We start from the raw sequence: 21,675 nt of genomic DNA, 5'->3' as shown, positions 1-21,675 counted from the left end.
TGTGTGTATACCCAGAAATGGAATATCTGAATGATAATAAAATTGATTAGTTTTAGTTTTAGCAGTAGCTAAGCATTTTCCCAAAGCGATTCTACTAGTCTGCGCTGCCAGAAATGTGTGGGAGTTTCAGTTGTTCCACATTCTCTCTAGTACATGGTGTTGGTATTCTTGTTAATTTTAGCCATTGTGGAAGGTGTGTAGTGGTATTTCATTTGTTTTTGAACCAGTTTTTGGACTGTCGTTTCACTCCCTTAATGGTCTATTTTGATCAACAGAAATTCTTAATTTAGTCCTGTAAACTAATCTTTTATATTATTTCATTTTGTGTCCTATTTAACACATTAACTGCCATGTGAGTTGTATTTAACTCAACACTAGTTTTGAGCCTGGGGCCTTGTGAAGCATATGTAACTTGCATGGCTCTTTACCTTGGAAGCCACATGGTGCACAGGAAATTCATGCTGCCATGCTGTAGCATACTTATTACGTGATGGGTGGTCCCCTTGGCTTGGCAAAACCCTTCAGTTGGTTCATGAATATTCCTACTTGTTGATGTTTTATTTTTACAATTAATATTGACAATTTAATTATATTTGACTCATGCACAGAAAACAATAAAAAATAAATTTTTCATTAAGTTAGAAAGGATCATTTTATTTTCGAATTTTTTATTCTAGTTTCACAGTAAAACACTGTGGCCCTGAGGAAAACTTTTTTTTCTAGTGTGGCAGTCAGTGTGTTAAGAAATCTTTGCCTATCCCAAAATCATCATGGGGATATTCTTCTATAATTTCTTCTAAGAATTCTGATTATTTTTGCTTCCACATGTAGGCCTTTGATCATCTCAAATTAATTTTTGAGTATGGTATGAAGTAGGGGTCAAGGTTAAGTTTTGATTTTCATGTGGATATGCACTTGGTGTAGCACCATTTATTGTAAAGACAATCCCTTCCCACTTCATTGCGGTAGAAATTTTGTCGTAATTCACATGTTGGAATATTTTTGTTATACAGTGACTTATTAAGAAATGATTTGCTGTTTAACCCATTGGTATTTTCAATACCAATACAATAATGTATTAAACGTACTGTGTAGTTATATATGTATATGTTTATAACTGTGCTGCAGGGACATAAATATAAGTAACCAGAGTCAACATTTTTCATTAATTAAATATCCATTATGTAAAATACTGTGAAAGATAGACTGGTAGTAAGATATATCCCTGAAATAAGGGGTCTGCAATCTAGTTGAGGTAGACACTTTTCATATCTTATTTTAGCAGTCTTGTATTTTGGATTTAAAACCAAAACAAAACAAAATAAGCGATGTTTGCTTGTTGTCCCTAAGAGAATATGCTTTGAATATAACCAATAAATTGTATCCATTCATTAACATTAACATGCTTGGTTGGTGGCGCATACTGTGACATAGATATCTGGAAGTAACATATTGCCATGTTTATAACAAAGTTTACTTGCCTGAACATGTATTTGCATGCTCTAGCTTTAGATCCTCAGCACTGTGTCATGTGGGGCCAATTTCAGGTTACACCTATGGTTAAGATTTTGGAGAGCCTGAGATCATGACAAACATAAGGGAAAAGATCAAGCATAATACAGAATAGGAAAGAGGCATATCTTTATTTGTAGGGTAAAAGTTCAAATTTTCTTCAACTTTTTTCTATCAATGTGTAAGATTTCTATCAATAGCTCGAGTCCTGGCACAAGCAGCAGTGATAATATTAACACCTCTTTCTCCCAGTCACATCACTCTGAGAATGCATCTGCCACTCTCTTGCTAGTGCTGACTGGTTTCCAAGGAAGTACAACGTGAACAAATTGGGATTTGCTACACAGCTTAAAGCTTATAGGGATTTCTGTATTGTGATTATTGTTTTACATGAAGTTCATAAGGTTTGTTTTGTTTTTCAATAGTTGCTACTAGTTGTTATATTAATAGTTTGTCTAAATCACAAAGCCCACTTAATTCTAGTGTTCGGGCTCCACGGCCATATATGGAGATACAAAAGACATAGTAAAGGGAATCTCTTCCCTCAAGGAGCTTATATCAGTCTAGAGTAAGTGCATGAATGTGTTGGAGGGACTTCAGATGAAATAGAGATAGACTTTTCTCGTATAAAGTTTAACCTTTTGAAATGAATTTTACCTAATGAAATTAAATTAAAGTGGCAGAAGGTTATTACTGAGATATTTCTCCTCTTTAGATTTTCTTTTTGTTATTCTACTATAGAATTGTACAGTCGTAAATCTTGTTTATCTGATAAATTGCCATAATTTTCACTTTCCTTTGGAAGTGTGGTTCTGACCTGTTGCTGGTATGTGTGTAAAATCACCTCATAAAATGGCAGTTTGTTAAATGACATGAGTTCAAGTAACACTCACTTGTGTCATTGGCTCTAACTGTGGCAAGATGTGACTTTCGCTTTAAATTTACACAGCTTTTAAAGACCTTAGTTTCAGCACTTTGGGAGGCCCAGGTAGGAGGATCACGTGAGGCCAGGAGTTCAAGACCAGCCTGGGCAACATAGTGAGACCCTCATCTCTACAAAGAAATTTTAAAAATTAGCTGGACGTGCTGGTGTGTGTCTATAATCCTAGCTTGTTGGGAGGCTGACCCAGGAAGATTGCTTAAGCCCGAGAGTTGGAGGTTGCAGTGAGCTGTGATTGTACCACTGCATTCCTGCCTGGGCAACAGAGTAATGAGACCCTATTTAAAAAACAAACAACAACAGCAACAAAAACCCTTGATTCAAGGGGATAAAAAAGAAATTTCCTTTCAACTTTCTTTCATTGGTACATAAGATTTCAGTCATTGGTCTTTTGTTTTGTTTGGCAATTGACAATCTCTTGTGTGAATTTTTGAAAGTTTTTTTTTTGCTTTCAAAAGATACTATATACCACAGTTTATAACTTAGAAAATTACTCATTAAACATTTAGGATCTTAATCCTGCCATGTATGTAGTTCTACTAGAGTTGTACTCCCTATCAAGCTTTCTTGGAGGTTAGATTATTTTTTTCTGTTTATGAAAGGTATTGGGAAATTAAGACACACACATTTGCTCTGGTTTCTGTGCCTGCCTACTTACATATAGCTGTTATATTGCTAGAAAATCTTAATAAGATTTGTACTAAGCTAAAAATTACACTGAATTGGGCCGGGTGTGGTGGCTCACGCTTATAATCCTAGCACTGTGAGAGGCTGAGGCGGGTGGACCGTTAGAGCTCAGGAATTTGAGACCAGCCTGAGCAAGAGCGAGACCCTGTCTCTACTAAAAAAATGGAAAGAAATTAGATGGAGAACTAAAAATATATAGAAAAAATTAGCCGGGCATGATGGCACATGCCAGTAGTCCCAGCTACTTGGGAGGCTGAGGCAGTAGGATTGCTTGAGCCCAGGAGTCTGAGGTTGCTGTGAGCTAGGCTGATGCCACAGCACTCTAGCCGGCGCAACAGAGTGAGACTCTGTCTAAAAAAAAAAAAAAAAAATTACACTGAATAACTTTTATATGAATATCTTCTGTTCAATTTGTGTTACATATATATGCATACATGTGTATGCAATGCCTTTATATTTAAATTTTTAAAATTATGAATACATTGATTTTTATTAAATAAATATATATTTATTTTAAAACAAATGGAAACACAAAGAAGAAAATAACACTTATCTACATTGTTTCTCCCTGACTTAACTGTTATTAACAGTGTGGTATGTATATCTCATTCAGTTTTTAGGGGTCAGGGATCACTGTATTATTTTTTTAAAATTGATATGCATGTACTCATAAAAAATTTAAACCATGCAGAAGAGCACAGAGATGAAAAAAAAACAAAACACAAAACGCTCTATCTAGAAATAACATTGGTTAACCATTATTGTCATCAGTTTAACGCTATTCTAGATATCATCTTAAATAGGAATGGTAGAATACTTTTGTAAAAATAGATCATATTCTCGAGGTTTTTTTCAGTTCACATTTATTTGAACTTAATGGAAGAAAAGGAAACAAAATTGAAGGATCTGTGGAACTTCAAAGAAATATTTCTTCACCACAAGAAATATTTTCCTTCAATTTTGTCATTTTTGGCTTCATGTATTTTTGGGCTTTGTTGCTAGGTCCATATATATTTTTAATTGTTATATTTTCTTGATGGATTGGCCCTTTTATCATTTCAAGAGATCCATTATTTCTAGTAATAGTTTTTGTCTTAAAATCTATTTTATCTGATAGTATATGAGTATGTTAGTATAGCTAATTATTATAGCTAATTTAGTCTAGCTCTGTTTTGGTTATTGTTTGCAAGGTGTATCATTTTAAATCCTTTCACTGTCAACCTGTTGTTGTCTTTAAATCTAAAATGTGTCTCATGAAGACAGCATTTAGTTCAATCACGTATTTTTAATTCCCCTACCAGTCTGCCTTTTGATTAGCATGCTTAATCCATTAACACTTAATTCAATTGAGGATAGAATAGGGTTTATGTCTATATTTTGCTCATTGTTTTTTGTATGTCTTAAATGGTTTTTGTTTCTCTCTCTCCCCTTTACTTTTTTAAACATTAAGTATATATTTTCTAGTATACCAGTTTAATTCCTTTATTGTTTATTTTCATATATATATGGAGGGTATATGGTTAGTTATATTTTCTTACTGGTGCCCTAGGAACTACAATTAGCATCTGAATTTATAACAATCTAGTTAAGATTAATACCAACTTTGAATAGCATACAAAATTTTTGTAGCTATATAACTCCATCTCCTCTTCCTTTATGTTATTATTGTTAAAATTAAATCTTTCTACATTGTATGCCTTAATACAGATTTATAATTATTGCCTTGTGCAGTTGACATACAGATCAGGTGGGGAAGGGAAAGGAGTTATCTATAAAAGTACATTAAAACTGTCTTTTATATTTACCTTTATTGGAACCTTTACCAGTGTTCTTTATTTCTTCATGTGAATTGAGTTACTGTCTCGTGTCTGATTCTCTTTAGTATTTCTTGTAGAACAAGTATGCTAGTGAAGAATTTTTGTCTTTATTTGGGAATGTCTTAATTTCTCCTTCATTCTGGAAGAATAGTTTTGCTGAACAAGGAATTCTTTTGGCTGACAGTCTATTTCAGCCTGTGAATGTCTCATACAATGCCTCTGGTCTCCATGCTTTTTGGTGAGAAATCAGCTGTTGATCTTGTTGAAAATCCTTGTTAATAATGAGTTGCTTCTTTCTTACCGCTTTCAGGATTATCTCTTTGTCTTTATCTTTTGCTAGTTTGATTTTGATGAATCTCAGTGTGGTCTCTGAGTTTATCCTACTTGGAGGTCAGTTAGCTTCTTGGAAGTTTAGATTAACATTTTTCATAAAATTTGGGAAGTCCTCTGCCATTATTTCTTCAAATATATTTTCTTCCCCTTTCTGTTCTCTTCTTCTGGAATTCCCATTATTCTTATATTGTTGATGGTGTCTCACAGGTCTCTGAAGCTCTGTTCATTTTCTTTTGTTCTTTTTTCTTTCTGTTTCTCACACTGTATAATTAATTGACCTATCTTCAAGTTCACTATTTATTCTGCCCATTGAAATCTGCTGTAAAACACCTATAGTCAGTTTTTCATATCAGTTATTGTGCTTTTCAACTCCAGAATTTCTATTATTTAAATGTTACACTGTTTCTGTGAAGTGATTTTCAAGCATGTAGCTCCTAAGACTCTCCTGGGGTACTTGTTGAAGTATCAATTCCTGGACCCCCAACCTACACACCTATCCTATACATATTGAACCACGATTTCTGAGATTTGGGCCTGAGAATGGGTAATGTTTCTCAATTGTATTGTAATTGGGATAGCACTGGTCTATGGAGTGCATTTTTCTTATGACTTGGCTTTAAAAAAACCACAACAATAGGCCATTTAAAATACATATCAAAATACGATTTTATAATTCAGATGAACACTAACTTTACTCATTAATTTTTAAACTTTAGAGTACAGAGTGACATTAATTTTAACATAATCTGACAAAGAACTTTTCTGTCACTTTCTGTGCTAATTAGTATAGCTCAAAATAAGCTATTGGTAAACTATAGATATTTAATGTGTGAGCCAATGCTTTATATCTTTTACATATTTTACTGTGAACTGACATTTATATATTAAGACTTAGTGGAAAAATAGAAGCAGTAGATAAACCATCCTTTATTGTAGGTTGAACTCCCACCACCTGATCTTGGACCAAGTTCTGCACTAAATCAGACACTCATGTTGCTGCGTGAGGTTTTGGCATCTCATGATTCCTCAGTTGTACCATTAGATGCTCGTCAAGCTGATTTCGTGCAGGTATGTTGTCAATTCATTTTTAGTGACTGCTTATTGCCCTTCTATTGTACATTCTCTTCTCCTTGTGGCATTTTTTTAACCCAGGTATTTTGACAGTACCTTTCTTATCGTTGATTTTCCTTCAACTATTAAATCATTTCTCTTAATTTAAAAAAGTATTGATTCGATGATGCCCACCTCTTAAGCTACATTATTATTATATCATTTAATCTTTTTCTCATGAGCTTCTATAAGTTGGCTCCCTTCCAGTTAGTTTGGCATTAATTTTGAAGTGTCATTAACCCAGGCCCAATGACTGGGAAATAAACAATTTTATTTTTCATTTATAGGTTTTATCGTGTGTCTTGGATCCCCTTCTCCAGATGTGCACTGTATCAGCCAGCAATTTAGGCACAGCCGACATGGCCACCTTCATGGTCAATTCACTACATATGATGAAGACAACACTAGCTCTATTTGAATTCACGGACAGACGTCTGGAAATGCTACAATTTCAGGTAAATTTTCCTAAAAATGATTACTCACATTTTATAGGAAAAAGATGGAATCCTTTTCCTCTATATGATAGCTTTAAGTTACTGACTTGATTAATTTTAATGATCTATTACCTATAAATCCTTTGATATAGTCTGATGGAAGGATCCACATACATTCGCTATTTTAGTTTTCAGCTTTGGAGAAGCCAGAATATGTAATGGTTAAGATACTTGATTCAGACCATAGTATGTGATGGTAGAATGAAGCTTTTCTGATTACTTTGAACAGTTATTCTGTATGCAGATTTCAGTTTCTGAACTGTGAATAATATGCCGTATTTTTCAAGCTGTGTAGCTAGCACTGAATGTGTTACAGAGGATATATTTTTATCTGTGTAAACCAGTGTTAGGCAAAACATTACAGTTTGTTATACCAATCACTCTAGTCCTATAAACCAAATGGTATCACTTAAGAGTGTATATGATGACTAAAACAAAGCCATTTGTAAAATTTACCAGATACTTGGGTTCCAGTTTTAAATAGTAATTACTGGTAGATGTAGTGTTTTTTAAAAAAACACCTCTGAATCTTTTGTGCTATCACAAGTATATAAACAATTTGACAGTGGGTATAGTAAAACTTCATTTATTAAGTTATGAGTTTTAATATACCAAAATTTGTGATATTTTATAATTTCTAATTCCTTCTTAGAAATATATCAGAATTATCCATATTCATGCTTTAAAATCAAACAGTTCTATAGAGTTTGTAATAAGAAGCCACAATATACCATCCTCTCCACCCCAGCGTTTCTCTCTTATTTCTCTCTCTTACAGATAGTCTCTTTCAATTCTTATAGTTGTTTCTTTTGGTATTTATATTTGTAATTCTAAATGCTTGTGTGTGTGTTTCTCTTTACAGATTTTTTTTTATTCTTAGATCTAATGTATTCAATTTGTACTCTGGATGATCAAAATTTATTTCTCTACACACACACACACACACACACACACACACACAGGAATATGGCCATACTTAGAGCTTTCCAACCTCCCAATGCAGTTTGATTATAATTTTTGGTTAGACTAATATTGTGTTAAATTATTATGACTATGTAAACACCATTGAGCCATGTAATGAAAATGATTAATTTTCCTTTTCTGGATAATTTTTGTTTTCTGTGGAATTAATAACATTTTTCTTAAAAAATCTTATTTTTTTTCCCTATATTTGTCAGTATTTCAAGCCCAAATCTTAGCCATTTTCTTAAGATGTTCAGATATATCAGTTCATTAATTTGCATTATCACCAATTATCTGTTTTTCTTAAATGTTTCATTGTTATTTTCTGCATGTTATAAATTTCCATGTGTGTTAAATTGAGTTTATTAATTTATTCAGGTTCTCTATGTTCTTGCTTATTTTTTTACCCCTATTGGATGTGGGGTAAAAGCTGAACTTTTCACATGTATTTCAACATTTTCTCCAAAAATCTCCTTAGCCAGATCTTTATTACTCTGGGTGGCATTTTCAATAATTGTTCTATCAGCAGATAATTCAGGTTCCCCTTTTTCCAGCCTCCACTAGCAGTTTTCTTCCTACCCTTCCAGACCCCACTGGCAGTCTGTGGGCATTCCAAGAGGACAAGCCCCGATGCAGAAGGGCTTATTAAGCCTGTATTTGTATCGTGTTTGTTTGTGTGCCGATGGCCAAGGCTGGTCACGTGGAACAGCCCAGGTTCAGTGTGAGAAAGGACGATACAAGGGCATGGATACTGGAAGGCATGGCTTGTCGGGGTCCTCCAAAGCAACAGTTGACCTTGTTGGGTAAAGGATTCTTGATTTTCAGATCTTTTCTAACGATTATCTATTAGTTCTCTTCCACTCTTGTTTAGCTTCTTCTAGTGTTTAAAAAGGCCAGGCTAGCCTGACTCTCTCTCTCCCTCTCTCCCTCTCTCTCTCTCTCTCCCTCTCTGTCTCTCTCTCTCTCTCTCTGTCTTTTTCATGTTAACTTATTTTACCCATCTGAAAACTTAAAAGGATTTTCTTGAGTTCAGATATTTCCCCAGGCTATTTTAAGTATGTCCCTCTTTCCATTATTTCCATCTTGGAATGTGGAGAGCCATTTCAGTTTAAAGAGTCAAACCTTTCTTTTGCTCAGTAAAGTTTTCCATTATTTCTTTAATCACTGCTTCTCCATTTTCACTTTTTATAATATATTCTGGGGCTCCTGTCTTGGTTGATTTTATCTCATGGATCTGTCCTCTAATTTCTTCTTAAATCTCTTTAATCTATTTTCTTTGATATTTGCTCTATGTTACTTTTCTTCCAGACCACTAATTTGGTTTTTAGCAGTAACTCTTCTCTTTTTCACTTTCATTAAGTGTTTACATTTGTTTTCTTTGCTTTCCAGTAAGTAAGGGCTTTAATCGTATTTCCTTGGGCATTACTTTAAATAAAATAAAAGTAGTTTGTGTCTTTCAGTAGTGTTGCATTAGGAAAAGATACTTATTCTGATTATTCAGATGGGCTTCCCTTTAGCTTACTCACCTCCTAAATCAGTTGTAAGTTTTTTAGGGGGAGGAGTTATTGGAGTTGCTTGGACAATGGCAAACATTCAGATGGTAACACATGCTGTAGTTGGCAGTGTACTATACCATTAGCAAACAAACTAATAAAACTGGGGGAACTTCCTGGTGAGGAATAGAAGGGAGGCCTCCAGACCATCAGGATTATACTGGCAAAAACAAGGGAGGAGCAGGCTTTTTCCCATGAGGGAATGCTCTAACTCATCAGGCTAGTCCTTTATTCAGTGGCTTCCTCCAAAATAGCACGAAGCTGGGGAGCATGTACCATTCACATCTGTTAGCCAGATCTTCTGAGATAGTTCCCAAATCTGAAATCTTTGACCAAAGTTCCACTGGGCCCTCGACTGTCCCCTGCTTGTCACAGACCTGCTTTATCCGCAGTGGGAGAATTTACTGCCTTAGCTGCAATGGGATTTCCTCCAGGCTTCTGCAGATGATATATGTGATTTGTTAACTCAGCCCAGCAAGTTGGAAAGGTGAGGAGGTCAGGAGGTTAGGAACATCAGGCCCTCATCTTCCCAGAATTCATCCTAAGTATTTTATTTTATACTGTTTTTGTTTATTAGTGTTTTTTGTTTGTGTTTTGCTAGCTTTTAATAGAGCTGAGAAGCAACCCAGATTTTGTGGCTGGTGGCTAGTTCTAGAATCCCCTTCGGTTATCATTTTAAGTAAGACTTTCTCTCCCTTTTGGAGGAGGACTTCCTCTTTGGGGGAAGAAAAAGCCTTTGCTATAGAAGCCATCCCTGCGCTTCATTATCTGTGTCACTCCAAGGAACAAAGCTATGATGGAGAACTAAGCAGGGTGGTCTACTTCTACCCTCATCAGTGTTAGTCCTCTTTTAAAATGTTTTCTGTTGTGTTTTATTTTAGATTGAAGCACATTTGGACACACTTATAAATGAGCAAGCATCTTATGTTTTAACTAGGGTAGGCTTGAGTTATATCTATAACACCGTACAGCAACATAAACCCGAACAGGTAAGCATGTAGATGTTCCCAATTCTAAAAATATGCCAGTTTAGAGTATGGCTTCTAGAGCTGGACTCTGGATTTGAATCTTGGCTCTACTACTTGTTAGCTTTGTTTTCCTGGGAAAGTGACTTATTTCTCTTTGTCTGTTTCACCATCTGTAGATTGGGGGCAATAACAGTATCTGTGTCATAGGATTGTTCTGAAGATTAAGTGAGATGTGCAGTTCTTAGATGATTGCCTTGTGAAAGTAATGAAAATATACAAAAATTAGTATTATAAAATGTATAAAGGATATTCATACTTGTAACTTTTGCAGAGTTCTGTATCACTATTTGTTGAATGCATAGATTACTATATGAATAGCAGTCATCTTTTTGTTAATTTGGCAAATCATGGAAGGGTGATCACTTCTGGGGCCAGCATATGATCTTGTTAAATTACAGAACCCTAATAGAAATAGTAAAGGAGTGGTGGAAACCCTAGAAAACCATGTAAACCATCTTTCACTAAGAGGCAAAGAACTCTTTCAAATGACATTGACAGGAAGAATATATTAAAGCCCCAGGCTTTCACAAATCAAAACTTCTCAATTTTTTCTTTGCTAAAGTAATAAGCAAATTTCCACCAATAGGAACCAATTCTGCTGCCTTTCTGTACTTCCTAAAATAATCAAAGTGAAGCCCTTCAAACCTCCATGTCTCTCTGGCATCTTCTGAGTGCTTCATTGACTTCTTTTTCTTTGATATGACTAAATCTGAAGTATCCTGGTATTTCCATGGTTAATAACTTATGTGTTTCTTAATCCTTCCAACAAATCATAGTCCCTGATTTACTGAGGTTGAAGAGATGACACTTGAGTTCTTTGGAAATAAGCTAAAAGATTTTCCAAATTTGGGCAGTCCACTAATGGCCTGTATGAAATGAAATGTCTGTCTCCTTTTTTACATCTTGTTTTTGCTTTTTTTTTTAAATAGGGTGCTTTAGCTAATGTGCCCAACCTAGATTCCGTGGCACTGAAGGCTGCAATGGTAAGTGCATGATAAAGCATTTTTGGCTATGTGATAATTTTGTCCCGTATGATAATTTTTATCTCTTGGTAAGCAGTAGTGACATTGGGTCCAGTAATGACTGAGCATGTATTCTTTTAACTGAGCAAGTCTGACCAGGACTTACATTTACAGTAGTATTCCACCATACCCTGATGGTCTTTTCATTATTCTTTAGCATTTCTTCATTTTCAGAGTTATTATTTCTAATTTCATGGAGAAACAAGAATGACAGACATGAAGAAGTTAGGCAATGTGTATGTTATAGACTTGCTACTGATGTGATCCTTGGTTTGTGTATCTCAGTACTTCTTTCTGAGATGAAAACCGAAATTATATTCCAGTCTTACAACAGTACATTGCTCCCTGAAACTCCACTCTATTACCCTCTTTTCAAGCAAAGAGCTTGTACCTTCCTTTCTGCATGAGCACCACTCTTGGAGCATGTTTTTGTGTGTTAAGTATATACTTTGCATGTGTGTTTACCCATTTATTGCATGATATTTAAGTCACGTAGCCCTGTCCCTCATAGGAATGATCCCCTTTGGAAGCTTTATAATATTAATAGTACTAGTAGTAATAGTAATAACAATGAACAACAATAGCCATTAACATTTACTAAGCATGCCAAGTGTTTTTCATGTATTAACTCTTTAATCCTCACGACCACCTCATTCAACCCAGGAAGTCGGCTCCCAGAGCTCAGGAGCTGAACTACTATACTAACTACTAACTATATTAACTACTATATGTGAGTTTAAAATACTCATACTCACTACGACAGTGGTTTGACTTTCATAAATAGTTCCCTAGGATAGTTTTTTTTTGATGCCAGGGCTTGCTTATATATCGTCTTCTAGAACTAAATTTAACTGAAAATAAAGGGATAGGCCCACAAGATACCTAACAAGTGCAAAGATGAAGGCACAGCTGACTATATTAATATTAGACAAGGTAGAGTTTAAAACACTACATAGGGTAAATAAGGAACATTATGCCATGATAAAACACATTATATAGGAGTAAGAGTCATAACTTCTATGTATCAAACAAAAACTGTAACAGCAAAACCTATAGAAATGCAAAGAAAATTAGAGGTTAAAAAGTAATATAAATGAAAATGAATGAATTTTAGATTGATTAAAAAAAGACATAGTTTCTGAGGAAGTTATATAAACATTCACCATATTATCTAGTAATTCCACTTCAGGGTATTTACCCCCCAAATATGAATATTTATGTTCACACACGTAGATTGGTAACGTTAGTACTCGATAAATGTGTTTTTCTTCCCTCTGTTTCCCCTTCTCTTCTGACACATATGTAGCCCATTATTCACAAAATATTTTTAAACCCCATTAAAAATCCTTAATGTTCCTGGTCAATTTTAAAAACAATTAAGTTGAATATGTTATGTCTCTAAAGAAATCAGATCTTTGTTGAGTTTTGTATGCAGTCCATGGTTTTACGTACAACTTTTGTTGCCTGCACTTGGAGGTTTCTAAGGCACTTCAATCCATCATATTCAAAACTAACCCTGCCCACCCCACCCCAATCCCAGGGCCTCTTTCAGGTATTCTCAACTCAGCATGAAGAACATTTATTCATTTATCATATCAACAGTTATTAACCAAGTTTCTGCTATTTTCTAGGCATCATACTAAGAATTGAGATGAAAATAGATATAATCTAGTAAGGGATGCAGCTATTACCCAGCTAAATAAGTGGATTAAAAAGACAGTTACATGTTATGATGTTACTGTGACTTAATTTATATAGCTCCAAAATCTGGGAGTCAGCCCCTTCATCTCACTAGTAACCAAGTCCTGATGGATTTACACTGACTTCCCCAAATATCTCCACTTCTCTCACCTTAACTGCCCTGTAGTCTAAAAATGCTGCAGTAACTACCTAATTGCTATCCTTGCATCTACTATTGCAATCTTCCAGTGTATTCTCCTTGCTGTAGCCAGATTTAGCATCTTAAAAGTTAAGTCAGATTATTCCCCTACTTAATTTCAATGGTTTACTAATTTTATAAGAATTAAAATCCTTAAAAAAGCATGTAAGTCCTACGTGATCACTAATTATCTAGCTGTTTTCCTCCCCGCCTCAAATCTTCATCTATGCTGTCTCCTCTCACTAAACCTCCCTCTACCACCTGCCCACTTACTCAATGTCGTTCATCTTTCAGATCTCACTTCAAATGTCCTTTTCTCTAAGATGTCTTTGCCAAACCCACAGACTAGGTGCTCAATTTACGCTTTTTGGTATCTTAGTTTTTTTCTTCATAGCATTAACATTATTTATAATTGCATATTCATATACCTTATTATCTGTTTAATACCTCTCTTGCTAGACCATAAGCTCCATGAAGCTAGGGACTGTCCTCTTTTGCTTATTATTATATTTTTATTACCTAAGATAATACCTTTCTAATGGTAGCTACTCAAGAAATATTAGTTGAACTAATGAATGGATTAATGAACAAATGAACAAATATATTAATAGTAGATGCAAGTGAGGTGGACTTGAAATCTGATGACTTTACTTCTTGGTAATATTATTACTTAAAAGCTTGGTGAGGGAGACTGAAATGAATGGTGTGGATTCAGGATTTTAAAAGTAAGTATTGGTAATACTAACTATATTAAAAAGTTGGTAGTTTTAGAGAGTTTTAGTTAGAATGTTTAAGAAACACTTATTTGAACACAACGATCTAGTAGTTTGAAATGTGGGATTTTTTCTTAGGATTTAATCCTTACAGAGGTGGTTATATTTGAGATGTTTGTCAGCAAATATATGCCCTTTATGTTTTGCATTTCTGTTTCATTTAGGTTCAGTTTGATCGTTATCTGTCAGCCCCAGACAACCTGTTAATGCCACAGCTGAACTTTCTGCTGAGTGCCACAGTGAAGTAAGTATTTCTGGTCTCAAATAGTTGGTAAAGATTCACATGTTTTTAAATATGAAGTACATTCTTTGGAAAAAAATGTGTTTTTAAGAATAAAATTTATCATTGAAGATCTATAGTTTTCAACCCTTTTTCCTGCCTCAGCACCCCAAGGGATCTGACCTCACCTTGTCCATAGTTAATTCCTTGCCTGTTATCATTCCAAAACTCTCTAATTAGTAAATAATTTTTAAGATTACTTTGAATGTAACTAGAGCTAGATAGCCAGAAACCAAATTCCCTTGTGTTAACAAACATGTCAGACTGACTTTGAATATATTACTGAAGATCAATAACATATTCATTGTGCAATGCAGATGAACTGTTTTATAGATGATCTTGAACCTAAGCAGTTTTCTGTAGATATATATCATAAAATTGTTCAATATCATTAAATTGTTCAATATCATTTACCAGGAATGTACTCAAGACAAAGAACCATATATTAAAATATTACAATATTATAATTAGAAGAAACTGATAGACCATGTAGTCTGACCTCCTTGATTTTAAGAAAAATATTGACAAAATTGTCTACATATAGGAAATTGGTAATATATTTTTTTTTTTTTTTATTTATTTTTTTTTTTTCAATTTAATTTTACAGAATCAAAGAGTCTAACAGTATATCTTGTTAGATACAGTATGTCCTCATAATGTATACATTATTTCTTGTACAATGATATGAAATAATACGGGAAATATTCATGATAAATTATCAGGAAATTGGTAATATTATGCATATGTTTCTTTTTTCTTCAGCAGTGTGGTCAGTGCTTTCCATTTAAAAGGCACTAGAGGTTAAGTTTTAAAAGACATTTGCACTGTCTTCATAGAGCTTACAGTGTGATAGGTCAGTTAAACATGTGAACAAATATTTATATTAAAAAGTACAATAAGGAAAGAACTATTGAACTTGAAAAAAATGCTTAACATACCTAAAAGGGTGGTATATTACAGAGGTAATACACTTATTTTCTGTTGTTCTGGAATGTAGAACTATAACAAAAAATAGAGCAAGGAAGCAGCTTTTAGCTCACCATGCAGAAGAATTTGATATCAATTAGAATTATCTGGAAATGGGATAGAATTTTTTTTCCCTCATACACAGAGTCAGGAAATTCCCCTTTTAGGTAAATAGTTAGTATAAATGAATTTTAGATGTCTGCACCAAAAACAAGGCAAACAATAAACTAATAGAACTAAGATAGAGTTCTTGCTTGGCCAGATTCAAAATTAACATAGAAAAATTAGTGCCTTTCCTATATATTAGCAATATCTACTTAGAACATGTAATGAAAAATAAAAGGCTTTGTTACTATCGTCACAAGATTGTTTCTTAGGAATAAACTGAATTATATTACTATATGGAAAATTAAATGAATAAACTTATAAAACTTTTGAAAATTCTAAAAGAAGATCTTAATAAATAGGCATACTCTGTTCATAGGTGGAGAAATTCACTAGTGGAACAAGTTAATCTATAAATAACTGCAATACAGCTCCAACACAATTCCCATGAAACCATCTTATTTAATATTTATTATTCATCTAGAAAAGAGTTTGTAAGAGAGAACTTATCACTTTTGAACATTTCTACAGTTACCACTCTGGTCCAAGTTAGCATCATCTGTGCCTGATTATCACATGAACCTCTGATGTATTCTGTTTTCACTCTTGCCCTGTCCTCTGCCATCCACCTCAACCCCTACAGCCTAATCTGAACATCTCAGCCCGAGTGATCCTGTAATGGATTACTTAATTTAATCCGTTCCAATGAGTTTATGAACTAGGATTCCTGTTTAACAGAAAAGGACGTTGCTTAGTAGGATTAAGTAATTGAATATACATTACTTAGAAGGATTAAGTAATTGAATGTCTGTATAGATACAAAGATACAAAATACTCTTTAAGATAAAGGATGAATTTACATAATAATTACTACTATAAATAAAAACAACTAATAAGAAGCAGAGCCATGATCTGAATCCAGTATTTCTGATTCTAGAGCCTATTCTCTTCAACACTAAACTATATTGTGTTTTAGTAACTCTTTTCTATGTTGAGATTATATTATTTTATTATTTTTAAAGGATGCGCAAAGGTGTTTGACATATGTGATTGATAATACATGTGAGATATGTGCCTTGGTCTCATAAAAGCTATGTTTTAATTTCACTTAAAAATAGCTGACCTGGGGTGAAAAATTAACTTGACCCATTGTGACATTTTTGATGTTTGATAAAGAGAAATCAAAATTTAAACCCATCTATTATTCATAAGACTATTATCATCTTCTTAGTTTTTTAGGCTTAAACTGTTGTCACCTTTTCTGTTGTGGCAGATTTGATTACACTCTTAACTGTGCTGCTAAAATAAAGCCCAATTTTAGTGATCCCAGAGCCTGATGTTGAAAGAAGCTATTTTTAGAATGCTGGGTTTATGGTAATGATGAAAGTTGTATCATGTTGTTATGGTAACCAAAAATTCTAAAGTACTGATTAATGACAAGCTCACTGATTTTGGAAGTAAACAGTTCATTTCTCATTTCAGTTCACTGTTTTAAATAATTATTTAAAATACAGTTAATTTCTTTGAGCATATTTTAAAAAGAGAATAATATTTCTATTGCGTTATACATCAATCTTTATTAAGCTTTTTGAAATTTCTAATACTAGGTTGTTATGGCACTGTAACATTTGTAACTGGACAATTTTTTTCTCTACCAGCTTTGCTGTCTCTATCTTCTCCGTGTTCATTTTTCAATCCCTTCCCTATCTCAGTGGCTTCTTAAATTGAGGAGCAGAATGAAGAAGCCATATACTATCAAACACCAACATTTAAAATAAATTATAAACTCTTGCTTGGCTTTTTTGGCTTGGTTTTATTCAATTATCTGTGTTTTAGCAGGATTGCTTTATTTTGTTTCTGTTGCAGACTTATGGTTTTTAAGCTGCATTGTGAGTTACAGATAGACATTTGTAAGCTAATTTAGCTTAGAAACAGAAATGTGGCCTGAGTGACAACTAAATTTCAGTAAATTAAAATTTTTTCATCATTGGGACTTGAAAATGAAATTTAAAATTTACTAATTCCTCCAAAGTTTTAATAATTTATTCTACATTTCCCATTTATTCTGAATTTTTAAATATTATATTTAACATTTATTATTGTACTTTATTATGATTTTAAACTTCTTATAAGAAAGAATAGCCTTGTTTCTGTGTACTCCTTGTATGCTATCAAATATAGGCTGGGTTCAGCTTGAGTGTAGATTTTAGAGTATTAGGTGTGAGTAATGCATACTTTATACACCACCTCCAAATCTGTCTTATTGCTTTGACTAAAGAACTAAAAACACTATTTCTAAAATCCGGTATCTGACTTATTGAAAAATGGATACCAGATGTATATGATAGCTAACAAAGTTTTAAAATACCGGTTTATATAGCTTATTTCATTTATGAAAAAAAAATGTTTGTATCATTTTGGTGCATTTTTTGTTAAGTTTAATTAATTACAAGAAAAGATCACCAATCAATAGATCAAAAAAAAAATCTTAGAGCCTCATTTAGTTAAGGAGTTTTCTAAACCAGTTTCTGCCATTATTCCTTCCAGCAGAAAGGTAGTACAGCCAGTAGTACAACTCCTTTCTGCTCAGAGAATTTACTCAGCATTTCTTCCTTTTACCCACTCTCATTAAGGAAGCTTTAGCAATTTGGGGACAATGTCAAGTTGCTTCAACTTGCCAAGAGTTTGTACCTCATCAGGACAGGGTTCTGATGCTCTGACATCATAAGTGAACTTCTCATTCCATCCAGCTATTTTTGTTCTTTTCTAAACCATAGATACGCATATTTCTACAGATGGTCTTACAGATGTATCATTTTGGCCATTATTATTAATATCAAAAAAGAATATACTTCCTAGAAAAATAGCTTAAAGAATATGTTGTAATGATGGTGACTTCGTGGTGTTGACTTGTGTGACAACTAACACAATATTACTGTTACCACCATTACTGTTATGTTAGTGTGGCCAGTCACACATGTGTACTCTTGACTATGTGACGGAAAAGCTTGGCCTGAAATAACCACTGACTCCATGCTGTGGAAAAGAATGGTGGTTCATGAGGCCGGAATCGGACTCCTTAAATAAGAAAAGAGTTATTTTTTTTTTCAAACATTCAGTGATTATTTATTGAGAACCCATCATATTCAAAATATGCTGGGTTTTAAGGGACAAGACATGAACATAGTATCAAGTTACTTGAAGTTTTGCAGAACAGCTAAGACATGAAGATCATATATTTCTGTAATTCTAAACAATTTTAAAGTTCATTTTGAAATTGGGTTATATTATAGTTGTTACATACGTTTGATGTGGAACTGTCCTCTCCCCCAATCTATTAGGATCTGAGAATCAAGAAAATGTAGATGCTTTATTGTCGGGAGTGGTAAACGTCAGAAGAGAGGGGGAAAAAAGTGCTGTAGATGTTCTAAAAAGCAAGGAAGTATTTCTAGCTCTGAAGGTCAGGAAAAACTTCGTGGATAAGAGAGAACATTTTTGCTGAACATCAAAGATGTTTAAAAGTGGTGAGAGAGGCATTCTAGGCAAATAGAGAAGTGTGAGCAAAGGAACTGAGGTCAGCAAGACCAGGGCAGAGAGAAGGCAGGAGTTGCACTGGGCTGCAGAATTAGAGCGGTGATGTAGGAAGTATTAGAGGATTGTGAATAGTAGGGGAAGCAATATTGGCTTCCCTGAAACCAGAGGAAGCCACTGAATCTCCTTGAAGGCCCCCAGTAAGGGAGACACATGATAGAAAGTATGCTTCCGTAAGATCACTCTAACAGCAGTGCCTCGGAGGGACTGAATGTGGAAGGGACTAAAACGGGGAGGACTAGGTAAGAGTTTTTGTGTACTCCAGGCAAGAGTTCATTAGAACCTGAACTGAGGTGATGGGACTACGCTATTAACAAACGTAGGAAACATTACAAGAAAAGTAGGTTTAGGAGTAAAGCTTGAAAGATACATTTTTAATTTAGTTTGGTAAAAATCAGAAAATTAGTGCCAGGGTTCTCATGACTAAGTATAGTGATATATGAATAGTATAAGTAGCTGGGGATGGCAGGAAGTTAATGTCACAAAAACATGGAGACAGTTGGTACAGATTTAATGAACTTAATACTGTCTTTCTTGAGCTGGATAATTTTAAAAACATTTGCAAGACTATGTCTATTATTCTTGTCTGTGCTGTTTCGTAGAAATACACATTTCTGACAATGCTGTGATTTGTTATAAGCAAGTGTCACACTTTAACTTAATGATACAGAGAGATAAAGAGAAATGTAGATATAGTTGTTAGTGTAGAAGCTATACGTGAAAGCTGCTTACTGTAAGTTTTTCTGAGAGATAAGTGTTTGTAAATTTGAATAATTGTAAGCCTCTTTCTTTAAGGTTAATGTATTATCATTTGCTTTTGCAAAATCAATACATTGTCACACGGTCACAGTTTCTGCTTCTTGTTTAGCAATCCTGTGTCTATCAGGCACTGTTCTAACCTTGAGGATATAAACAAAACACAGTCCCTCTCCTCTGGAACCTATATAGTAATGAAGAAGAATTTAATAAATAATAAATATAAAAAATGTGTTTTATCCCCAAATCAAGATAAGTAACTTGTGTAGTTGGAGTGATTTTTAAATGGTGTATACAATAATGAAAATGAAATATATTGATTCAAATATGAAGCGTTTTTACAATTCTTAGTAAATACATTTTTTCAGATGATGTGTTCACATTTTGCTTGTTTATCAATAGAGAGCAGATCGTGAGACAGTCCACGGAATTAGTCTGCAGAGCCTATGGTGAAGTGTATGCAGCTGTGATGGATCCAGTCAATGAATACAAAGATCCAGAGAGCATCCTACACCGATCGCCGCAGCAAGTGCAGACACTTCTCTCTTAATTACCTTACTGGATCGTGTTAGCAAAACATCGCATCTCTACAACACCGTACATTATTTTGTTCTTTAGTCCATTAATCTTTACTTTGAAATGTGATAGTTCCAGTTTTCTTTGTATCGTAACATTATAGGTCCCAATGATTCGTTTTGGTGTCGATAACATGGGAGTAAGTAACATGTCGACCTGAGATAGTGATGCTCTGTATCTTCCCTCTATACAGAGATGCTCTATGCTTTGCTCACTGCCTCTCCAGCTCTGGTTTCTCCTCTATTCTGAAAGCAAAAAGTAGTATGAAAGGTTTGAGGGATTTTTTTTTTTTTTTACAAGAGTAGTTCTAAATTAACAGCATATAAAAAATTTGTCTAAACTGAATAATTAGAAGAGGATATGATCTAATAAATGTCTCTGTACCTAAAGATTCATTTGCTTTCTCATTAATGTAAATAGGTGTACTTAGTAGCTTTGTGGACCTGGCCTATGTCATGGCCCTTAAAGAGTTGTTATAAAAGAGCAGTAGATTATGCAGCTGGTGTACTTAGCAGTGAATCTCCTTTCTTTTTTGTTCCAGCACACTGTATATAATTGCCTACACACATTTTTATGCGATTTTAAATATACACTAAGCAAAAAAGGAAAAAAAGAGGGAGAAAAGTAACTTAAGCAGGGTGGATTCCACTCTGTGGGTGCCCTGGAAGGAATTCCAGGGGGAGCTCAGCACTTTGGATGAGTTTAGGCATCCAGGCAGCCAGAGCTCCATCTAAGTCCAGTGTTTAAAATAGGTTTTTGTCATACAACATGGACCCCAAATCCAACCAACTACAAATTTTATCTGGTGTTCAACCCAAAGAAACAATGATCTACTAACTGGAGGAAACACTGCCGGAGGAAGAGTTGTAGCTGGCAGTGTGTCTTGTCTCCGTGGTGGCTCCTGACAAAGTACGATTTGGGCTCTGACTTTGCAGCTTTACCTATGAGGAAGATTCAAACTCACTGTATTTTTTTAAAGAATAAATCTCTATGTGCTTGATGTGACCTTACTATGTTACCAAGATTTCAAGGACAATTCTTACTAGCAGAAAAATTTTAATTTCTGATAAATCTATAAAAAGGGATAAGTTCCTAAATTATAAATGAGAAAACTGAGGTATGAGGGAAAAAATTGACTAGTTTGAAAGATTTTGAAAAACAATAACATAAAATTAATATTTGTAGTAGATTATGTAATATATAACAAATTAGTATTTATAGAACATGGCCTATTCATCTGTCTGAAGTTTATAATTGTTTATAACTAATGTGATTCTTTGGAGCAAGACT

The 21,675-nt window shown here is 34.1% G+C and overlaps 1 protein-coding gene across 2 annotated transcripts in view; it reads left to right on the top strand.

Annotated features, from left to right (window-relative positions):
* The window catches only part of COG6 (component of oligomeric golgi complex 6), an 89,284-nt gene that overhangs the window by 36,218 nt on the left and 31,391 nt on the right, over positions 1 to 21,675 (top strand). The window contains exons 14-19 of one of the 2 annotated variants that reach the window (XM_069467301.1): positions 6,226 to 6,357; positions 6,687 to 6,854; positions 10,291 to 10,398; positions 11,367 to 11,420; positions 14,276 to 14,355; positions 20,212 to 21,577. In XM_069467301.1, the coding sequence (XP_069323402.1) occupies positions 6,226 to 6,357; positions 6,687 to 6,854; positions 10,291 to 10,398; positions 11,367 to 11,420; positions 14,276 to 14,355; positions 20,212 to 20,359 (690 nt within the window). In that variant the 3' untranslated portion in view covers positions 20,360 to 21,577. Of the gene's footprint in view, positions 1 to 6,225; positions 6,358 to 6,686; positions 6,855 to 10,290; positions 10,399 to 11,366; positions 11,421 to 14,275; positions 14,356 to 20,211; positions 21,578 to 21,675 lie in introns of those variants that run through there. The other variant, XM_069467302.1, reaches the window with a different exon arrangement.

This window comes from Eulemur rufifrons, chromosome 4, assembly GCF_041146395.1.
Source record: "Eulemur rufifrons isolate Redbay chromosome 4, OSU_ERuf_1, whole genome shotgun sequence".
Classification (NCBI taxonomy): Eukaryota; Metazoa; Chordata; class Mammalia; order Primates; family Lemuridae; genus Eulemur; species Eulemur rufifrons.
Note: the sequence above shows the minus strand (reverse complement) of the source record. Positions and strands in the feature narration are given on the sequence as shown.